At 45.9% G+C, this 16,218-nt stretch overlaps 1 protein-coding gene across 3 annotated transcripts in view; it reads right to left on the bottom strand.

Annotated features, from left to right (window-relative positions):
- Nucleotides 1-3,450: 3,450 nt before the first annotated feature.
- The window catches only part of EPHB1 (EPH receptor B1), a 416,952-nt gene continuing 404,184 nt past the window's right edge, over nucleotides 3,451-16,218 (bottom strand). Inside the window, exons 14-16 of one of the 3 annotated variants that reach the window (XM_012724944.1) lie at nucleotides 10,784-10,977; nucleotides 8,919-9,074; nucleotides 3,451-4,645 (exon numbers count right to left, since the gene is read on the bottom strand). In XM_012724944.1, coding sequence (XP_012580398.1) covers nucleotides 4,588-4,645; nucleotides 8,919-9,074; nucleotides 10,784-10,977 — 408 coding nt within the window. In that variant the 3' untranslated portion in view covers nucleotides 3,451-4,587. Of the gene's footprint in view, nucleotides 4,929-8,918; nucleotides 9,075-10,783; nucleotides 10,978-16,218 lie in introns of all 3 variants that reach the window. The other 2 variants (XM_012724945.1, XM_004682182.1) reach the window with 2 other exon arrangements.

Below are 16,218 nucleotides of genomic sequence, written 5' to 3' on the forward strand. Positions count from 1 at the left end.
CTCTAGACCCTGCAGGTGCCAGCATCCAGCACTCTGTTCTCCATGGCTGTGGACTCGCCATCGATCCCACAATACGCTTCCTGCCTAGCCCTTGAGCTCTTGCCCTGGCTGTTCTCTCCCCCTATCATATTAATCCTGCTGTTGAAATCTCTCCACCCCCAATTTGATAGCCCATTTGCTTTCATAGGCTCCAGCTTTGCAGAGCCAAGCCCCTCTTTGACCCCTTAGGTCAATGGTAGTGCCTCTGGGTCCCCATAGCTATAATGCTGAGTTGAGCTCAGCTGTAAAAATAGTAGCTGAGATTTCTCATCAGCCTCATTGTTAGAAAGTCATTTCCAGACAATGGAAGGTCTTTGTATGCATGCAAATTTGAACTGAAGACCCGAAAAGGAAATTAAAGTCGTTTGGGGTGAAGAGAACTTTTCTTAGGAGAACAGAACAGTGTGGGTTCAGTATCTTAGAAGTGACTTATTTGCCCATACAGTTTTTTTTTTTTATTATTTCAACCTTTTTTTTTTTTTTTCTTCCTTCTTCTGGTGAATGGGTGGATCCAGGAAATTTTGCTTGAGAAAGATAAAATAACTCTTGGGAGAAAAGTTTAGCGGATGGGGACTGGTGAAAGGCACAAATGAAATTTTCCTGGTTGGGACATCCTGACCAGCCAGATGCTACCCCAGGGGGGTGGTGGTGGGGGTCAGGAGCCCTGGCTCTGCTTTCCACAGAGACACTCTCTGGCCCCTGAATTTGCCTCTGCTGAACAGGCGCAGGGCTGCTGTCATTCCTGCACCTCAGGATCTGCACAATGACACAGTGGAGGGATGTTGCATTCTCCAGGTGCTTTGGGGATGATTATGACATTAAAAACTCCAACAGGGTTGAAGAAGAGCATGTTCAACCTCACAAAACTAAAATTAGAATTTCAACTGATAGCAGTTAGGAGGAAGTGAGAAAGATTCCAACCAAATGCATAGGGATTAATTTCTTTTAAAGCATTCTGTTTAAGTTCATGGACTTCTGTAGGTATGACATACTCAACTTTCTCAACTCAAACATGTTTAAATCACTAAATATGTACCAAACACTTCTATATATTAGGATATAGAGTTGACTAGGAAATGTCCACACTTAGCCTGGGTATCACCAGAAGGAAGGTTCTGGCTAGGAATAGGTAGTAGGGAGATAATGAGGTAGGAGGTGAGAGATTTGTGATTTTAGCACACTAGTAGTGTATTTAGTAGATCATTTAGTACCTATTCATCTATAAGCTTCAGTTATCTCTAGATGATGCAAGAAACACATGATCCATAGAAGTATCTGCTCTCTGTCCTGCATTCTCACCCTGGGTATTGGAAGGAAGCTGGGAGAAGGCACAGAAGGTCATAATCTACAAGGTTTCACCTCAAATTGCCTCCCACAATGGCCCGGGAATAATTTCAACACATCTCACCTGCCTCCTCTGCAGTCCCCACCCACTGACACTGGCTGGCTACAGATATGCCGGCAGAGAACGCCAGTCATGCCCTGGGCTACATACACTGGGAGACACAGGCCATGGAGCACAGTGCAAAACATCTTTAAGGGTCAAAATTGGATTCCATCCCTTGTCAGATGAGGAGGTAGCATGTCTAACTGAAATTAAGAGGACTGGGTCTCACTGCCAGTGAGCATGCTCACCAGGGAGCTCCCCTGAAGGAGCGAGTCAAGTCCTTGGGACCAAAGTGCCTACAAGGACAGATACTTCTCTGCAGGAGACAGCCACACCCATCACTTCATGTCAAGAGTGTGACAGGTCATTTCCCTCTTCTTGAAGAGCTCAAGAATCTCAATGACTATCTTTTTCTGAGTCAAAAACTCTACATCTATTATCACCAATTCCAGGGCAGTGGGTTAGTATAGGACAGTGGTTCTCAAAGTGTGGTCCTTGTACCAGCAAAATCAGTACACATGACATAAAAATCTTTGGACTCCACTCTATAACCACTGATTGGCAAAGTCCAGAGGAGAGGTCTGGTGATCTGTATTTTAATCCCCCACCCTCCATATGACCCTACTGCATAGTCAAGTCTGAGACCCCTGGGAACGTTGTTAATAGCATGGAGCCAGACTGAGTTAGAATCCTGTCTCCACCACTAGGAAAAGTATGTCTGTTTCCTCATCTGCAAAACGGAGTCAATAGAGTATCTGCTACTACTGCACAAGGTAATTGTGAGCAAAATAATTAACACATGGAAGTACTTAGAAATGGGCCTGGTGTAGAGAACCTGCTGGAGACTGTTTGATGCCCTTCCCCACTGTTATTACTGTTATCTGATTATACACAGGAGGAGACTTAGAGAGGTGAAGGTGGAGCTCTACAGAGGTAACACACTCATGAAAGATGCACTGTATGTCCTGGGGTGGAGATAGGGAGCCTGGCATGTGAAGGAAGGGGGGCTTGTGGAGCGTGGTCCTGTCCCTCTCGCTGTGGGGAGTCTCTTTCTCTCTCATTACTGGGATCTTATGGGGAATACAAATGAACCCGTTTGATGCAAACTTTTCCATCACTTTTCCTTCGTCCCTGGTCAGAGGGTAGGCTCACGTGAGTGGAAGAGCAGTGTGGATTTGGGGTAAGGATACTGCCTGAGGAATTAGATGACAAATTAAAATTCATTCCTGTGGAAAATTGAGAGATTAACCAAATTGCCTAGGCTTGTAAGAGACTTCATGGATTGAGGTCTTTGGGGTAATTAGCAAATTGGGCATGGAATTGGTATGCTATTAAGGAAAGTTTTATCCTCGATGTGACTGGATTGGGGCCCTTTCCAGCCACATGCAAAACTCCTGAGATTTCTGTGATCTTTTGTTGTTCCCAGGGGTTAAGCTTTCTGATGGGGTTTCCCTGATTTGAAACTGTACCCCTAAGCATAGCAGCTTATTTGAAAGGGCTTCCTGCTATAGAGAATCTTGGCTGATGACTTCAGAGAATAAGGTTCAGAGAAGCACTAGAGACTGAGGAAAAGGCCTCATTTTACCTTAAATAAACAGTAAGTAAGATACACGAGAATGATAGCTTCTTACACCTCATGCCTTCCTCCCACCCTCCTGCCCCCACCCCTCACGCCTGAGCAGCAACTATACAGAGGCACCAGAGCAGTTCAGCATAATCATTAGTGGTTTTTACAAAACTGTCCTGGGTGTTAACTTATCAAATGCACTGTGTTAACTGCCATCAGGGCTGATCGTGTATTAATGATGATTGTTTATGTTTATTTGCCAGGGGCATCTTAAGCCTCACATTTGAGAATTCAGAGTCTATTTCTATTTATTCGGTTCTTTCTTTGCAACACATCAGTGGGAGTGGTTCTCCTGCTCCCCACTGTTAGAGGATCTGGCGTATGTTAAGAAAGGAAGAAGGATGGTTGCAAGGATTCTCCCGTGATTTGGGGATGACCCACTGGGGGCCAGGAAGACACACTCTGACACCATTCTATGTAAACCCAGACATGCTTCTGCTCATTTTAATTAGACAGATAAAATTAGCAAGGAGATTAAGGTAACAGGAGAAATTAAAAATATTTCAATGTTAGGTGGAATTTACAAAAGTGAATTGAACAATGAGGTACAAGAAGGAACGCAAAGAGAAACACAGACACATTTGAAACATTCCTCGATGCCACTCGGCTTGAGCCAGTCCACAGATAAGGTCAGAAGAATCCTCCCTCCCACCTCTTAAATCGGATTCCAGGCATGTGGAAGAACATTCTCCAGAAACACTTTCTTTCTCCTTCTCTTCAGATGGTACCAAGAACAGCGAATCAGTCAGTCTCTCTGGAACGTTCCACACTGCATCCAATTCAAACCACTCACCTGTTTCCTGTCTGACTTTGCTTTGCCAGCTCATGAGAGTCCTTTCGTTTCCCCTCCCATTTACTTTTCTCCCTGCCCTCTCTCCACACTGAGCCAATAGGCCAATCGGGCCAACCAGAAGACCAAACCCTTGCCACGTTCTGGCCTCTTGGGGCTTTTCAGGGGCAGACTTCCCGGTTCTTCTTTCTTGTTTGCATCTGTTACGAACAAGCACAATCATTTTAGAACGCAGACATACAGAGGCGTGCTCTCGCACACGGAAACAGGTTTTTTTTTTTTTTTTCCAATTTGTGGTGTCTTTTTCCTTTTTGCAGAAAATGCAAACAAAAGAAAAACAAGGTTTTCAATTGAAGGTACATCTCTTCTTCAATATGAAGACATTAATTGAATTGGTTGGATCCCCCATGCAGTGGTCAGCAAAGTCCTTTGGCAACTGACAGAACGACATCTGGAGACTCAGGAGCTGGGGTTTGTTTGAAGAAACTTCCCTATAGGAGTCATGAGCAAAGGGTAATGGATGTGGGTGAAGGGAGAGGACTCTTGGGGAGTAGTATAAAAGGAGAAAAGAAAAGAATGTCATTGGTGAGGAAGAAAGTGGAAAAATGCTTCTGTTTCTTCCCTCTACCTCCTTCCCTTTCTTCCTGTGGATGATGGCACCAGCCCACGGAGGGTGCAAGCCGGTTTACTCTTGGTCCCCCGATGCATATTGTTTTCTCTTCACTTCCGTTGAACATCATCTTTTCATATTTTTATTATTATATATTTGGTTTCCCACGGCATCTTCAACATGCTTCTGTCACTGAGAAACAAAGGTTGCCTATTAGGAGCAGGTCCATTTTATTCTTCCTTGATGATAATGCATTTCTCAGCTGAGAAGCCAATCTTTCCAGAATATTCCACAGTGGTCAACCTCTGGATCCCCCTGGGGCCTGGTCCTTTTCCTTCCTCTCCTCCCCCCAGAAAACAAGAGTCCTCATGCCATTGCTGTTGGTGACTGACTCATCTGGACCCTCATAGAATGAATGCTGTTCAGGATCTTCTTCTGATGACCTGCCAAGGTGACCCCTATTCTCAGGAGGTCTCTAGGAGGGAAAAAGCCACAAAAGAAGGCACTTTAGTATTAGAACAGCTTTTCACAGACCCAAACTTACCATAGAAGGTGAGTGCCTGATAATAATTGGCTAACCAAGTAAGTGTTGAAAAGCCAACAACCCCAAATTTACCCAAGTCATAGGCAAACAATTACTTAGAACTTTTCTTCTCAGTCGTACTTTGTAGCCCACGTCTCCAACGCCTCCTCCATCATAGACACCCCTAGCCTCGTCTATGGGCCTGGAGCAGCCTCTTAACTGTGTCTATGACCCTATGTCGACTGGAATGATCTTCCCTCTGCAAGTTTTTTTATTTTTTTTAAACTCCAAGAATGCACTGTGTGGGGAGCTTTGGTTATTTCGTGGAGCTTTTTGTCTAAATCAGTGCTCACCCAGTGAGACTGAAAAGATGTGGGTCTTTCCTTGGTTTTCTGATGTTTTTCCCCTGAGTTTCCATTTTCTGCCTCTGTTTGAATTTTAATGTCATGAATTTTTTAGAAGGATGATCTCAAAATAACTTTCAAATATCTGCCCAAGCAGGAATCCAAGAAATATGTTTAGGACAGGGGTTTGACTTCAATTCATCTTTGAGCTTGATGAATCTTCATAAGGACAAGTTCATAGTTTATATTTGACTTTGGGAAGACCCATGCATGCATCATTTCTTGGTGAAGAATAACAATATAAAGTGTTGCTCAAGTGCTTCTCATGGCCTATACGCCACTTGATGTACACCTATGGGAGCATTTTATAAAAACTGACCAGCCACTCAATGTCCAGGATAATATTTAACAGTAATTATTCCTCACGTGTATCCCATAGGCAGAAAATAGGCCAGTGGTTTGCATGTATAATTTCATCGGCCTTTCAACACAAACCAACAAAGTAGGCTCTATTATTATCTGCCTATTTATAGACACTACCAGTAGGACTCAGAGACTTCAAGTAACATGCTAAAGATCACACAGTGGTTAAATGGTGGTAGAGTCGGGTTCAAATTCAAGACTGCCTGGCTCTCAACCATCCTGCAGGGCTGCTTAGAACTCTTCTAACATCCCATATGTTCCCCCCTGCCCATCATTCCAGCACAGCCCACCACTCTGCATGACACGTGGCAGACCCATGAGCTACACCGTGAGTCAGGCCTGCCTCCACAATGCGCTGGCCTCCTGGTTTCTCCCCCTGTCAGCTGGCAGTCAGTCCCCCGCTAGGCTACCGTGGTTTAGATTGTCAGATGGCCTGTGTCTTTTTAGCAAACACTTCTGAGAGACATACTTGAATTTCGAATCCATAAATTGTACCATGATCCCTTTTATTTAGTTGCTGGGTTTCTCTGCCCATCTTTTATCTTTCCTGAAACAAACTAAATTGCTCCAATAGTGTGTGGACATTTTATACTTTGAACTAAATCCCTTAATTTTCAGGTTCACTTTCCTTTTAATCTTCCGCTTATTCTTTTTCATGTGGTTACTCCATGACTGAGAAAATGACTTCACTTGATCCCTTCAGTTGCTGGGGAATGAGATGAAGATGGGCCCGGTACTCAGACGGATCACAGTGGGGAACCAGCAGTAGCCCTGTCTTCATGAAAACCCACTTTGTCCCTGACCCCAGGACTTCCAATCAACTAAGGCATTCAGTATAGCACTGCAAGACATGGGAGTTGGTAAGTGATTTTCTTTTTCTTTTTAATTTTGGTGGATGACAGACAATTCATAACAGTGAGGGCTGTCTTTTTAGCCACCACCAGGGAATAAACCTACATCCAAAAAAACTGAATTCTGATGTTAATGTATCCAGGGCTAAGGACACATGTTAATGTATCCAGGGCTAAGGACTCAGGGACACATCTCCCTGAGTCATCTCAGGGAGAAAGTGGAAGTTCCATTATTTCTGGCGAGAATAAACTTCAGAGTGGTAAAGCTGGAGTCCATGGAGAATGACAACCAAGCTGGAGCCTGGGACAGCAGGTCCATGTCAGGAAGTCATTCCTCTGGGTCCCGACTGCTGAGGGCAGATGACACCTTCTCGCAACTCAACAGCTGGCCAGTCCCAGAGAGCCCCCAGCACCTAGCACTGTGTCTGGCAGATGATCAGTACATGCTTGTCTATGCCTGGGGGACTGACTGATCCCCCATGTAGCGTGGGAAAATGTACTTTATATTGGATCAAACCCAATGCTGGCAGCCTACGCTGTAATTTAGGCAATGGGTGAGGTTCCCTCTGGGGTGTACATGAGTATGCATGCATGAAGAATTCAACTTTTCCACCAATGGAGTAATAAATAGCAATAATAATAATAACAAAACAACAACATAAATGCAACCCAGCCAATGTTAGTCCACTAGTCCCCAAACTTTACTGCATGTGAGAATCACATGGAAGCTTGTAAATTCTGTCTCACCACACAGCACATGAACCAGAAGATCTGGGTGTAGTGGCCAGGCATCAGCATTTGTGAACGACTGCCAGGCGACTCTGGTGTGTCACAGAGCATGTGCCCTACACTGCCTGCACAGGCTGGCACGAGGCATGGATGGAGCTGGTAGGCGGGAAAGCAGACCCAGTCCATCCCCTTGGCCTGGCCTCTTGTGAGTGCTGACTTTTTAGGCCCTATGAACTTCACCAGCTTTCTGAGTCTGCTGAATGGAGGGGTGGAACAGATGGAGAATATTTCCCAAACTACAGTTCTACAGTACTCTAGCCCTCAAAAATGTGGTTCCCTGATAGTTGATAATTATAAATTGGTTTATTTCAGGACTTCTCATGGCCTTTGCAATGCTAATATGTGTAGTGACTGTCCAAGAGGGTGTTAAAATCTGCGGTATTTTCCAAATTTATTTGACCTTGGGACCTTTTTTTTCCCCAGGAGAATCTATTAACATTTCCCAGATCTAGTGATACTCAGAACATTCATGGGGAAGTGATTTACTAGATCCTTTCTCGCTCTTGTCTTATTTGAATAATTTAATTTTCTGTGTTCCTCCATCCTCCCATGGGAGCTACAGACTGGTAAAGAATTTGTGGGGGATGGAAATGTGTGCTATTTACAAGTGCCATCTGAGTAGGGATACAAGCTCCCCACACATCTGAGGTTGTTGCTGAATCAGTGCAATGCCTCTTCCGGCTCTGTTGTCGAAAGTGCTGGCTGGCTGTGTTCTTTCCATCTGGATGCTCTCTTTGATGGGTTGAGTTTAAAAACATAAATGGAGGAAAGACTCTCAGTGATTAGGCAAATGGCATATGGCTGGGTCTTTGAAAAACTCTCATTTGGGCCCCAGAGTGGATCTTGGCCTCAAAACCAGCCCCTTCACCTATCCCTCCATCTTACCAAGTCACTTCCCCAACAGGCCTTGTTCTATGCAGAGTTGGAGCTCTGGGGAAGGAGTCAAAGATCATGACTGCCACCTTGGAAACTGCAGGGAAGAAGCCTTGACCCTCACCATGGGCTCGGTTCCCTTTGTGAAGGGGAAGGATGTCCTAAAAGAACTCTGTAGAGTTTGGTGGACTCCACCCCTACTCCAGCTTTCTGGATTCCACCCCCTACTCCAGTAATTGGAAAACTACAACTCCCAGCAGTACCAAGGAGAGAACTGCGAGGACCCAAGGGTGGAGCTAAGCAGGCATTCTGGGACTTTAGGGGATAAATAGTGAACGGTTTTCCAACTGTCACTCTGGAGAGGTAATGGTAATGGTTTTCTCTCTCTCTGGAGCAACTGCTCTCAGACCGTGTGACTGGGGGCTAGCAGCGTTAGTTTGGGACTAGAGCTGCAAGTTAGCCACGCTGGTTAAGTATTCCAGTTACCTTGTACCCCTCTCTCTTACCCTAGGTTGTTTCCTTTTCCTTTCCGCTTTTTAAAAATAAACCCATTACGCTTCTTGTGTGTGTCTGCAGAAAATTACATTTTGAGCGAGCGCGTGAGGCCCCACAGACAGGCAGCCCAAGTCCACTCTGGGCAACCCTGTAACACCTTCACTTACTCTGATGTCATCTGGGCGACCAACTGGAGGGAGGTGAAGCCGGCGGTGAGGAAGCTGTCCCTGTATTGGACCATTTTGATGGCACTGAGCCAGTCGTCCACGGTGGTAAAGGCTGTGAAGTCTGGGATGGAGCGGTCTAACAGGGGTTGGGAAGGCCTGTGGGACAGAGGAAGAAGGTGATGACATAGCTACAGGGGTGGATGGGGAGAGTCATGGTCAAGTACACAGCAGTCTCCATGGAGACCAGCTCCCAGATTACAGTGGAGCCTTGGGTCAGCCCTTCCTTATTGAGTCAAAGTTGACTCAATAGCAGGTGGCCAATGCCCCTGCCTCTGTCACATTTCAGTTAACCCAGGCAGGTAGACTGACACAGACTGCAGTTTGAAGGGAAGGAAAGGCCCACAACAACTTTGTAAACTTAAATTTAAGGACTCCACTGTCCAAAGACATGATCCTTTTATAGTATATCCAGTTAATTACAGCTTCCCCATATCTGTTAACATATTTGGTCTAGTTTTATCCTTGTCTGCTAGAAATAAAAGGAACAGAGCAGTGAACTACTACTGACTTTCTTTGGTACATTCTTTAGGCAGACATGCAGGTCACAATCCAGAAATCAATTGCCATCTTGACATTTCCCTTACTCTCAACATCCATGCCCATTCTTCCACCAAATCAGACAGCTTTTCCTCCAAAATTACTCACATGCCTCCACTTTTTCCCATACCATGGCCCGAATTAAGGCACTGCCATCACTATCATGATTCCTGCTGTGTTCTCCTACCAGTCTTTCTTCACGCTTGTTTGCTTCAACACAGGGTTTACACTGCCGTCTGATGTGCTTTGAAAAATTCAGTTGCAATTATGTCAACAGACCTCTCCCTGGCCCTGATTCATGGTAAACCTATCCATTGGCACTCAGTGCTTTGAAATTCAAGCCCAGGATTCATGGCTTCAGCCTCAGTCCCTACCAGACCCCTCACAAATTTCACACCCAGCACACTGGCCCTGTCTTTGCCACCCTTGGGTCTCTGTTCATACTTACTCGTGGGCTGGAACCCTTGTGCCTCTGCTCCTCTCTCCCTTTTATCCCATTAACAAATTCTTACCCTGCAGCTTTCAATTAAACTCATCAGGGAAGCCACGCTGACACCAGACTTAGGCATCTCTCCCTGCCACAGTAGCAATTGATCTCAATTTTTCTTTATTTGTGTGATGATTCAATCCTAATGATCCTAAGCTCCATGAAGGCACAGACCATGTCTATCTTGCTCATTCTGTCCTGACAGCAATGGGTGTAGTGCATGGCACATGTACTCGATAATCGTGGGCTTGTTTGGTTTATGGATTAGTAAGTGAGTTAGCACTGCCAATGCCGGTAAGTAAAGTAGCACTGACAGTTGTGTACATTCGCTCATAACAAATCCAACTATTTTGTGCTTCCTTATTCCATAGCAATCAGGGGCTTTACCTGTTAATGCATTGGCTAAGGTTCCAAGTCTGCAGCTCCATCTGCCTAGTTAACTGGCATGGCTAACAGAGGGGGTGCCTTCTGGAAACACAATTGCCCAGAAGTGCAGGCCTCCCTCAGATCAGACAGCTCTATACTACAGTGCCTATCTGAGGCCAATGGAAGGTGAAAACCCAGACAAGTGTCTTACCATCTGTTTATAGCCCATGCTGGAGGCAGAGGATATTTTTAAGAATTGGGAGAGAAAAAGGAAAGGATCTTCAAACTCCTCTACTAGTAAATAAGCTCAGGCACCTTCTTCTCGCTCTCAATAGGCCAAGTGGCTAGCAAGTCTTGCTGCCTCTGACTATGAGACCCCCCATACATAGGAGCCAGGTATCCCTCCCAGACTTACACGGCGGTGATGGTTGCCACAGTCTTGAGACTTGCCGGGTTCCGGATCATCTTGTCCAGGGTGTTGACAATCTCCGCAAAGCGGGGCCGGCTATTACGGTCCTTCTGCCAACAGTCCAGCATGAGCTGGTGCAGAGCAGCTGGGCAGTCCATGGGAGGGGGCAGCCGGTAGTCCTGCTCAATGGCATTGATGACCTGCAGCGACACACACAGAAACAGGTGTGACTGAGTTATGGGCCACCAGCCAGTCATTCACAAATGAGCCACTGAGAACTGAGCCTCTCTGACCTGATTTAAGCCCTTTGGGTATCCTCATTCTGTCCTCAGATCCCTCCTTCTGTAATCGATCGCACATGCACTTGGCTTTCCCCTCAGACTATGAGCTCCTAGAAGGTGGAGGCGCATCTTATTGTCCCTTTGTGTCCCCAGCGCCTGTCACAGGGCTTGACACACTAGATCTCTGTCAGTGTTATTGAAGAAGGACCTGAGGAAGGGCTTGAGCTTTTCTCTTGCATTTCAGACCCATTGCTGTTTCACTGGCAGCTGGCATCACCAGGAGTGAAGAAACTATGGTCCATGGGAAATCTAGCTAATCCCGAATGCATGGACACCCACCAAGGTCTATGGGGCTGCAGCCTTTCACTCTAAGGGAAGAAGAAGGCAGGAAAAGAGTCAGCAATCAAAGGAAGGCTCGCTCTGTGCCAGGGACCCTCCACGTGCTTCCTAGGCATTATTTGCCTTAATTTTCATGAGGCAGCAACAGGAATTGGGATGCAGATAATTTGATTAATCATATTGGTTCAGTCGGTGACAATGGTCAAAATAACAAAGTGGTCTAAAATGATTATCTCCAATCAGGTGTTGATAATTTTTGCAGATGCCAGGGGATAATTTTGTAACTCTTGTACTACTTTTAAATGCTACTGTCTGTCTTTGAAATTGTTGTGTTTTTCACCCTTTACTTCTTAATTTCCAATTCATTTAAATCAATTATGCCTGCTCTGTGCTTTCTGTAACAGCAAAAATAATTGTATATGACCCAGTGTTAAACATATTAATTAATTCTAGGACATTCATAACACAATGGAAGGCCTGGTATAGAATGCAGGCCTTAAAGGGAAACTGCAAAAATTGACCTATTAAAGTGGGAAATATGTTCACATTGTAGCATTAAACAAAAGAGCAGGCTGCAAACCACAGGCAAGGGATAAGCCTGCTTTTGTGAAAAACAAATAAAAAAAAATAAGACAAAACAAAAAAACATGATTCTATACATGCATAGAAAAGACCTTGGAAGGCCTGGAATGAATGGTAGTTACCTCTGGGTGGGCAAAAACACAGAGTAGCCTACCTTGCTCTTTCTGCTTGTTTGTATGCATATTTTCTATAGTAATTATGCATTGATTTTACATGAAAATAGACAGCTACAACTCCTTAAACAACAAAGGAAATAATTTGGAGTTCAGGAAATTTCAGACGGTTTTGCCTATGTTTAAAAGCAATGCTGCTGCCTGCCATGCTCTTGCAAGTGGCGGCTGCCCAAAAAAAAATCAGATTAATTTCAACTGATTCTTCATCTTTTTTTTCCACTGTGCAAATTGGTCAGAAAGTGAATATTTTCAATCAGTTTACATTTTTACAAATTCTCTGCACAGTGTATAGGATATGAGATGGGGCACGAGATAATATGATAACCTGAAGTCATTAGAGATAATCAAGGTGTATTATTCCCCTAGTCAGTGTGGTGGAAAAACAAATAAGCACACAGACCATCCTGATATGAGCACGACATAAAAAAGCAGTGACAGGGAACGTTCACTTTTGAATAATATGTTGTACCAAGGACAGATTGTTGTCTGTCAAACTACTGTCAATCAAGTTACCTGTCCTGCTCTCGGGAGGACATTTTAGCTCCATCTTCCTTGTGAGAAAATGGGGCACAGCAGAGAAGTAACTGGCCTGAGGGTGAACAGCTAGTCAGTGATAATCTGGGAATACATCACAGGGGGTCTGATTTTAAGTTTGAATACCGAAAAGCCCACTTTCCTTAGGTTTCCCTGGCCCTGGCCCTGTAACCTCCATCTGGAAAACAGTCTTTGGGGCTGTCTGATGTTCCTCATTGCAGTAAAGAAGGGTACAGAGCTAAATCAAGTCATCCATTAGGATGAGCAGCTGGGCATCATTCCCATCAGCCTGGCCCATAAACCATCACCCTTTTCCAGCTCCATCCAGGCAGCCAAATCTAGGGGCCCTGCCACAGAGCCCCCACTTACTGTGCAGACATGCGAACTACCCACTGAATGGTAACCCAAGCTATTCCTGAGTTGACTGAGGACAAGCTATGTGGGCACCAGGAGGAGCTGATGTCCAAATTCAACGTCTCACACTGCTAGGGGAAATTCTCCGTGTAGGTGTATAGGATATGAGATGGGGCAGAGACAATATGATAACCTGAATCATTAGAGATAATCAAGGTATATTATTCCCCTAGTCAGTGTGGTGGAAAACAAATAAGCACACAGACCATCCTGATATGAGCACTATATAAAAAACCACTACAGGGTTCTCCCTGGTGGCGCAGCAGGTTAAAGCACAGTAAGCACTAAGAAGCTAAAGCCACTTCAGCATGAGTTTGATCCCTGCCTGCCCCGGAGCTGACCCACATGGCGCCTCAGACCTCTTCTGATACGTCTGCTGCTCCCCTCAGCAATGTACTTCATCAGTCAACCTGTTCTGTTTCCCACTCTGTCTCTGGTGAAGCCTCTCACCACCCTGCACTTCTGGCCTATACCCCAGTTCTATATGCATAAATAAATCTTAAAAAGAAAACCAACACTACATAAAAATCCCCAAGCCAGCCCTCCCTGGTGGCGCAGCGGGTTAAAGCACAGCACTAAGAAGCTAAAGCTGCTTCCGCATGAGTTCGATTCCCGCCTGCCCTGGAGGTGACCACATGGCGTGGCAGACCTCTCCTGACCCGCCCACTGCTCCCCTCAGCAGTGTACTTCCTTGATCTGCCTGTTCTGCTCCCCATTCTGTCTCTGGTGAAGCCTCTCACCGCCCCTGAGCCTCTGGCCTGTACCCCAGTTCTGTATGCAAAAGTAAATAAATCTTTAAAAAAAATAAAATTCCCCAAGCCTCCCAGTCTCCCAGTGCAGGGCACCTCATGTTCCCCTATACTTCTGGCATCTTTGCTCAAATTGTGTGATACCAGAGACCAAAAATACTGATTTTCCCCACTGACAAGATTACACTCCAATCTGTGCATGTCAAGAAGGAGGGCTGGAGTCAGGGCCTTCTGTGAGGACACAGCTCCACAGAGTGGCCAGCCGACCCAAGCTCTCCCGGCACAGCACTACGACTGAGGGCCCGTGTGCACCTGACTTCTGCTTTTGACCAAATGCTCTTCTGTACAAGCCAACTCACTGGCACTTCTGCCAGACTGTCAGAGACAGCGGTTTGGTTTTGCATTCCCTCTATTTGCTTGGCATGCTTTCCTTTCGAAAAGACATCAAAGAACCACTGACTCCTCCTCCCTGGATATCAGCCAGGAGCTCCAGTTCACACTGTTGGTGATGGTGCAGCACTGTGACTAGGGTCATGGACCTTGGAGATTTGGATTCAAATCCTAATTCATTTCTTAGTAGCTCGAGATCTTGGGAGAGTTGTTTGACTTCCTAAAACTGCATGGATGGGAAGATGGCACAGTGAAGGGATGTAACGCCGAGAGGTAGGACACAGAAAAAATCCCTTCCTCATGGGAAGGCGTCACCATGCCTGTCTCATTTATGATGCTGGCCATGTTTTCCAGTAAGAGGGAGCTGTCCTGCTGTCCTGCTCACTTGGAGGTCCAGTGAGACAGTGTTTGAAAAGCACCAAGCATGCAGTGGGGGCTTGATCAATGTCATATCCCTATTTCTCACCATTCAGGATACAAGATACCATGGGTACTCCCTTCCCGTGTTCTTATACACAAGATGGGACCCTGTTCCATCTGCTAGTTCTTTGAGACAATTTTGCCAGTTCTTGAGTTGCTACTCTGGGGGCATGGATAATTTGTACACATTTGAAAAGAAAAATATTGACCTCTAACCCAAAGAAAAAATATGTAGGCCATTAGTTGGTGTGTTGATAACATTAGCTACAAAGTCTTTCATGATGTGCAATGCCCTTGGGGATTTTTTAAGGGATCTGGGTTCTTTTTTTTTTTAAAGATGTATTTATTTATGCTTACAAAACTGGGGTACAGGCCAGAGGTGTGGTGGGTGAGAGGATTCACCAGAGACAGAGTAGGGAGCAGAACAGACAGACTGAGGAAGTACCCTGCTGAGGGTAGCAGTGGGTGGGTCAGAAGAAGTCTGCCAGCCATGTGGGTCAGCTCCCTGGCCAGGGATCGAACTCACACTGCAGTGGCTTCCTAGAGCTTCATAATGTGGTGCTTTATCTCACTGTGCTACCAGAGAGAGTCCATGGATGTTTTTTTAAAAGGTGGTATTCAGTGTGGTTTGGGTGACTCTGTCATACCTGCCCCCCCAGCAGGTATGAAGACAGGGAGGAAGCATGGAGAAGTCCCTTTAATCTGGACATCTGAGGGCTCTAAACCACCACCACCATGTTTGAAATCTGTGGATGGATTCAGTCCAAGGTCAGGGACATCCGGTGTTCTACAATCAAATGTGGACTGAGTCCTGGGCATCTTTTCTTGCTCCATAAGATAAAATCTGAAAAGACTGGACATTAGGATGCTACCCCATGGTGTGTCCACAGTGGAGAGAGGAGCAAGGCTCAGCAGCTATCACTGGAGAAGAGGTGGCTCACTTTGAATGGTCTGAAGCTGCCCTTTGGGCCATCCAAGGCTAATGCAAGCAGATGCCCTGAGCTGAAGGGGACAAAGGTGGGCTGGAGAGAGGGGCTGCCTTTGGCTCCCTAGACACAGAGACTCGGGTGGGGGATGGGTACGGGTCACATGGCCTGGCCCCAGGTGCCTCGTGCACTGAGTGAAGTGACTGAGCGCCTCTGGGGAATGGGAGTACCCCTCCCTGGGCTCCCTCCTGCTGTCCTCAGTGGGAGCTCCTACCTGCCCCCAGACATGCACTGGAGCTGAGCGTTAGGCAGCACTCACTGGACCTTCCACACAGGAGAGACAAGTGGAGAGCTCGGAGCAGTGGAGGAACCAGGGCAGAGGGGGTTAAGCTGAGCTCTGATGTTTCAATACCACCAGGCTCCTCTCCACAGACACTGCCACTCTCATTATCTCTGTCAATCAGATCCAAGCAGCAGAACTTCCAAGTTCTCTCTCTGGCTGACAAACTCTCTGTACATGTTCAAAGGCCTTCCTGGGCTCCGGAAGCCCAATTACCAGCACTCCGACTTGCCTCTGCAATTCTCTTTCTTAAAGCCTTTCAATTGTCATCTGTAAAATCCTTTACTGCCGCC

Source organism: Condylura cristata, unplaced genomic scaffold (assembly GCF_000260355.1).
Source record: "Condylura cristata isolate star-nosed mole 26May11 unplaced genomic scaffold, ConCri1.0 scaffold00014, whole genome shotgun sequence".
Taxonomy (NCBI): Eukaryota; Metazoa; Chordata; class Mammalia; order Eulipotyphla; family Talpidae; genus Condylura; species Condylura cristata.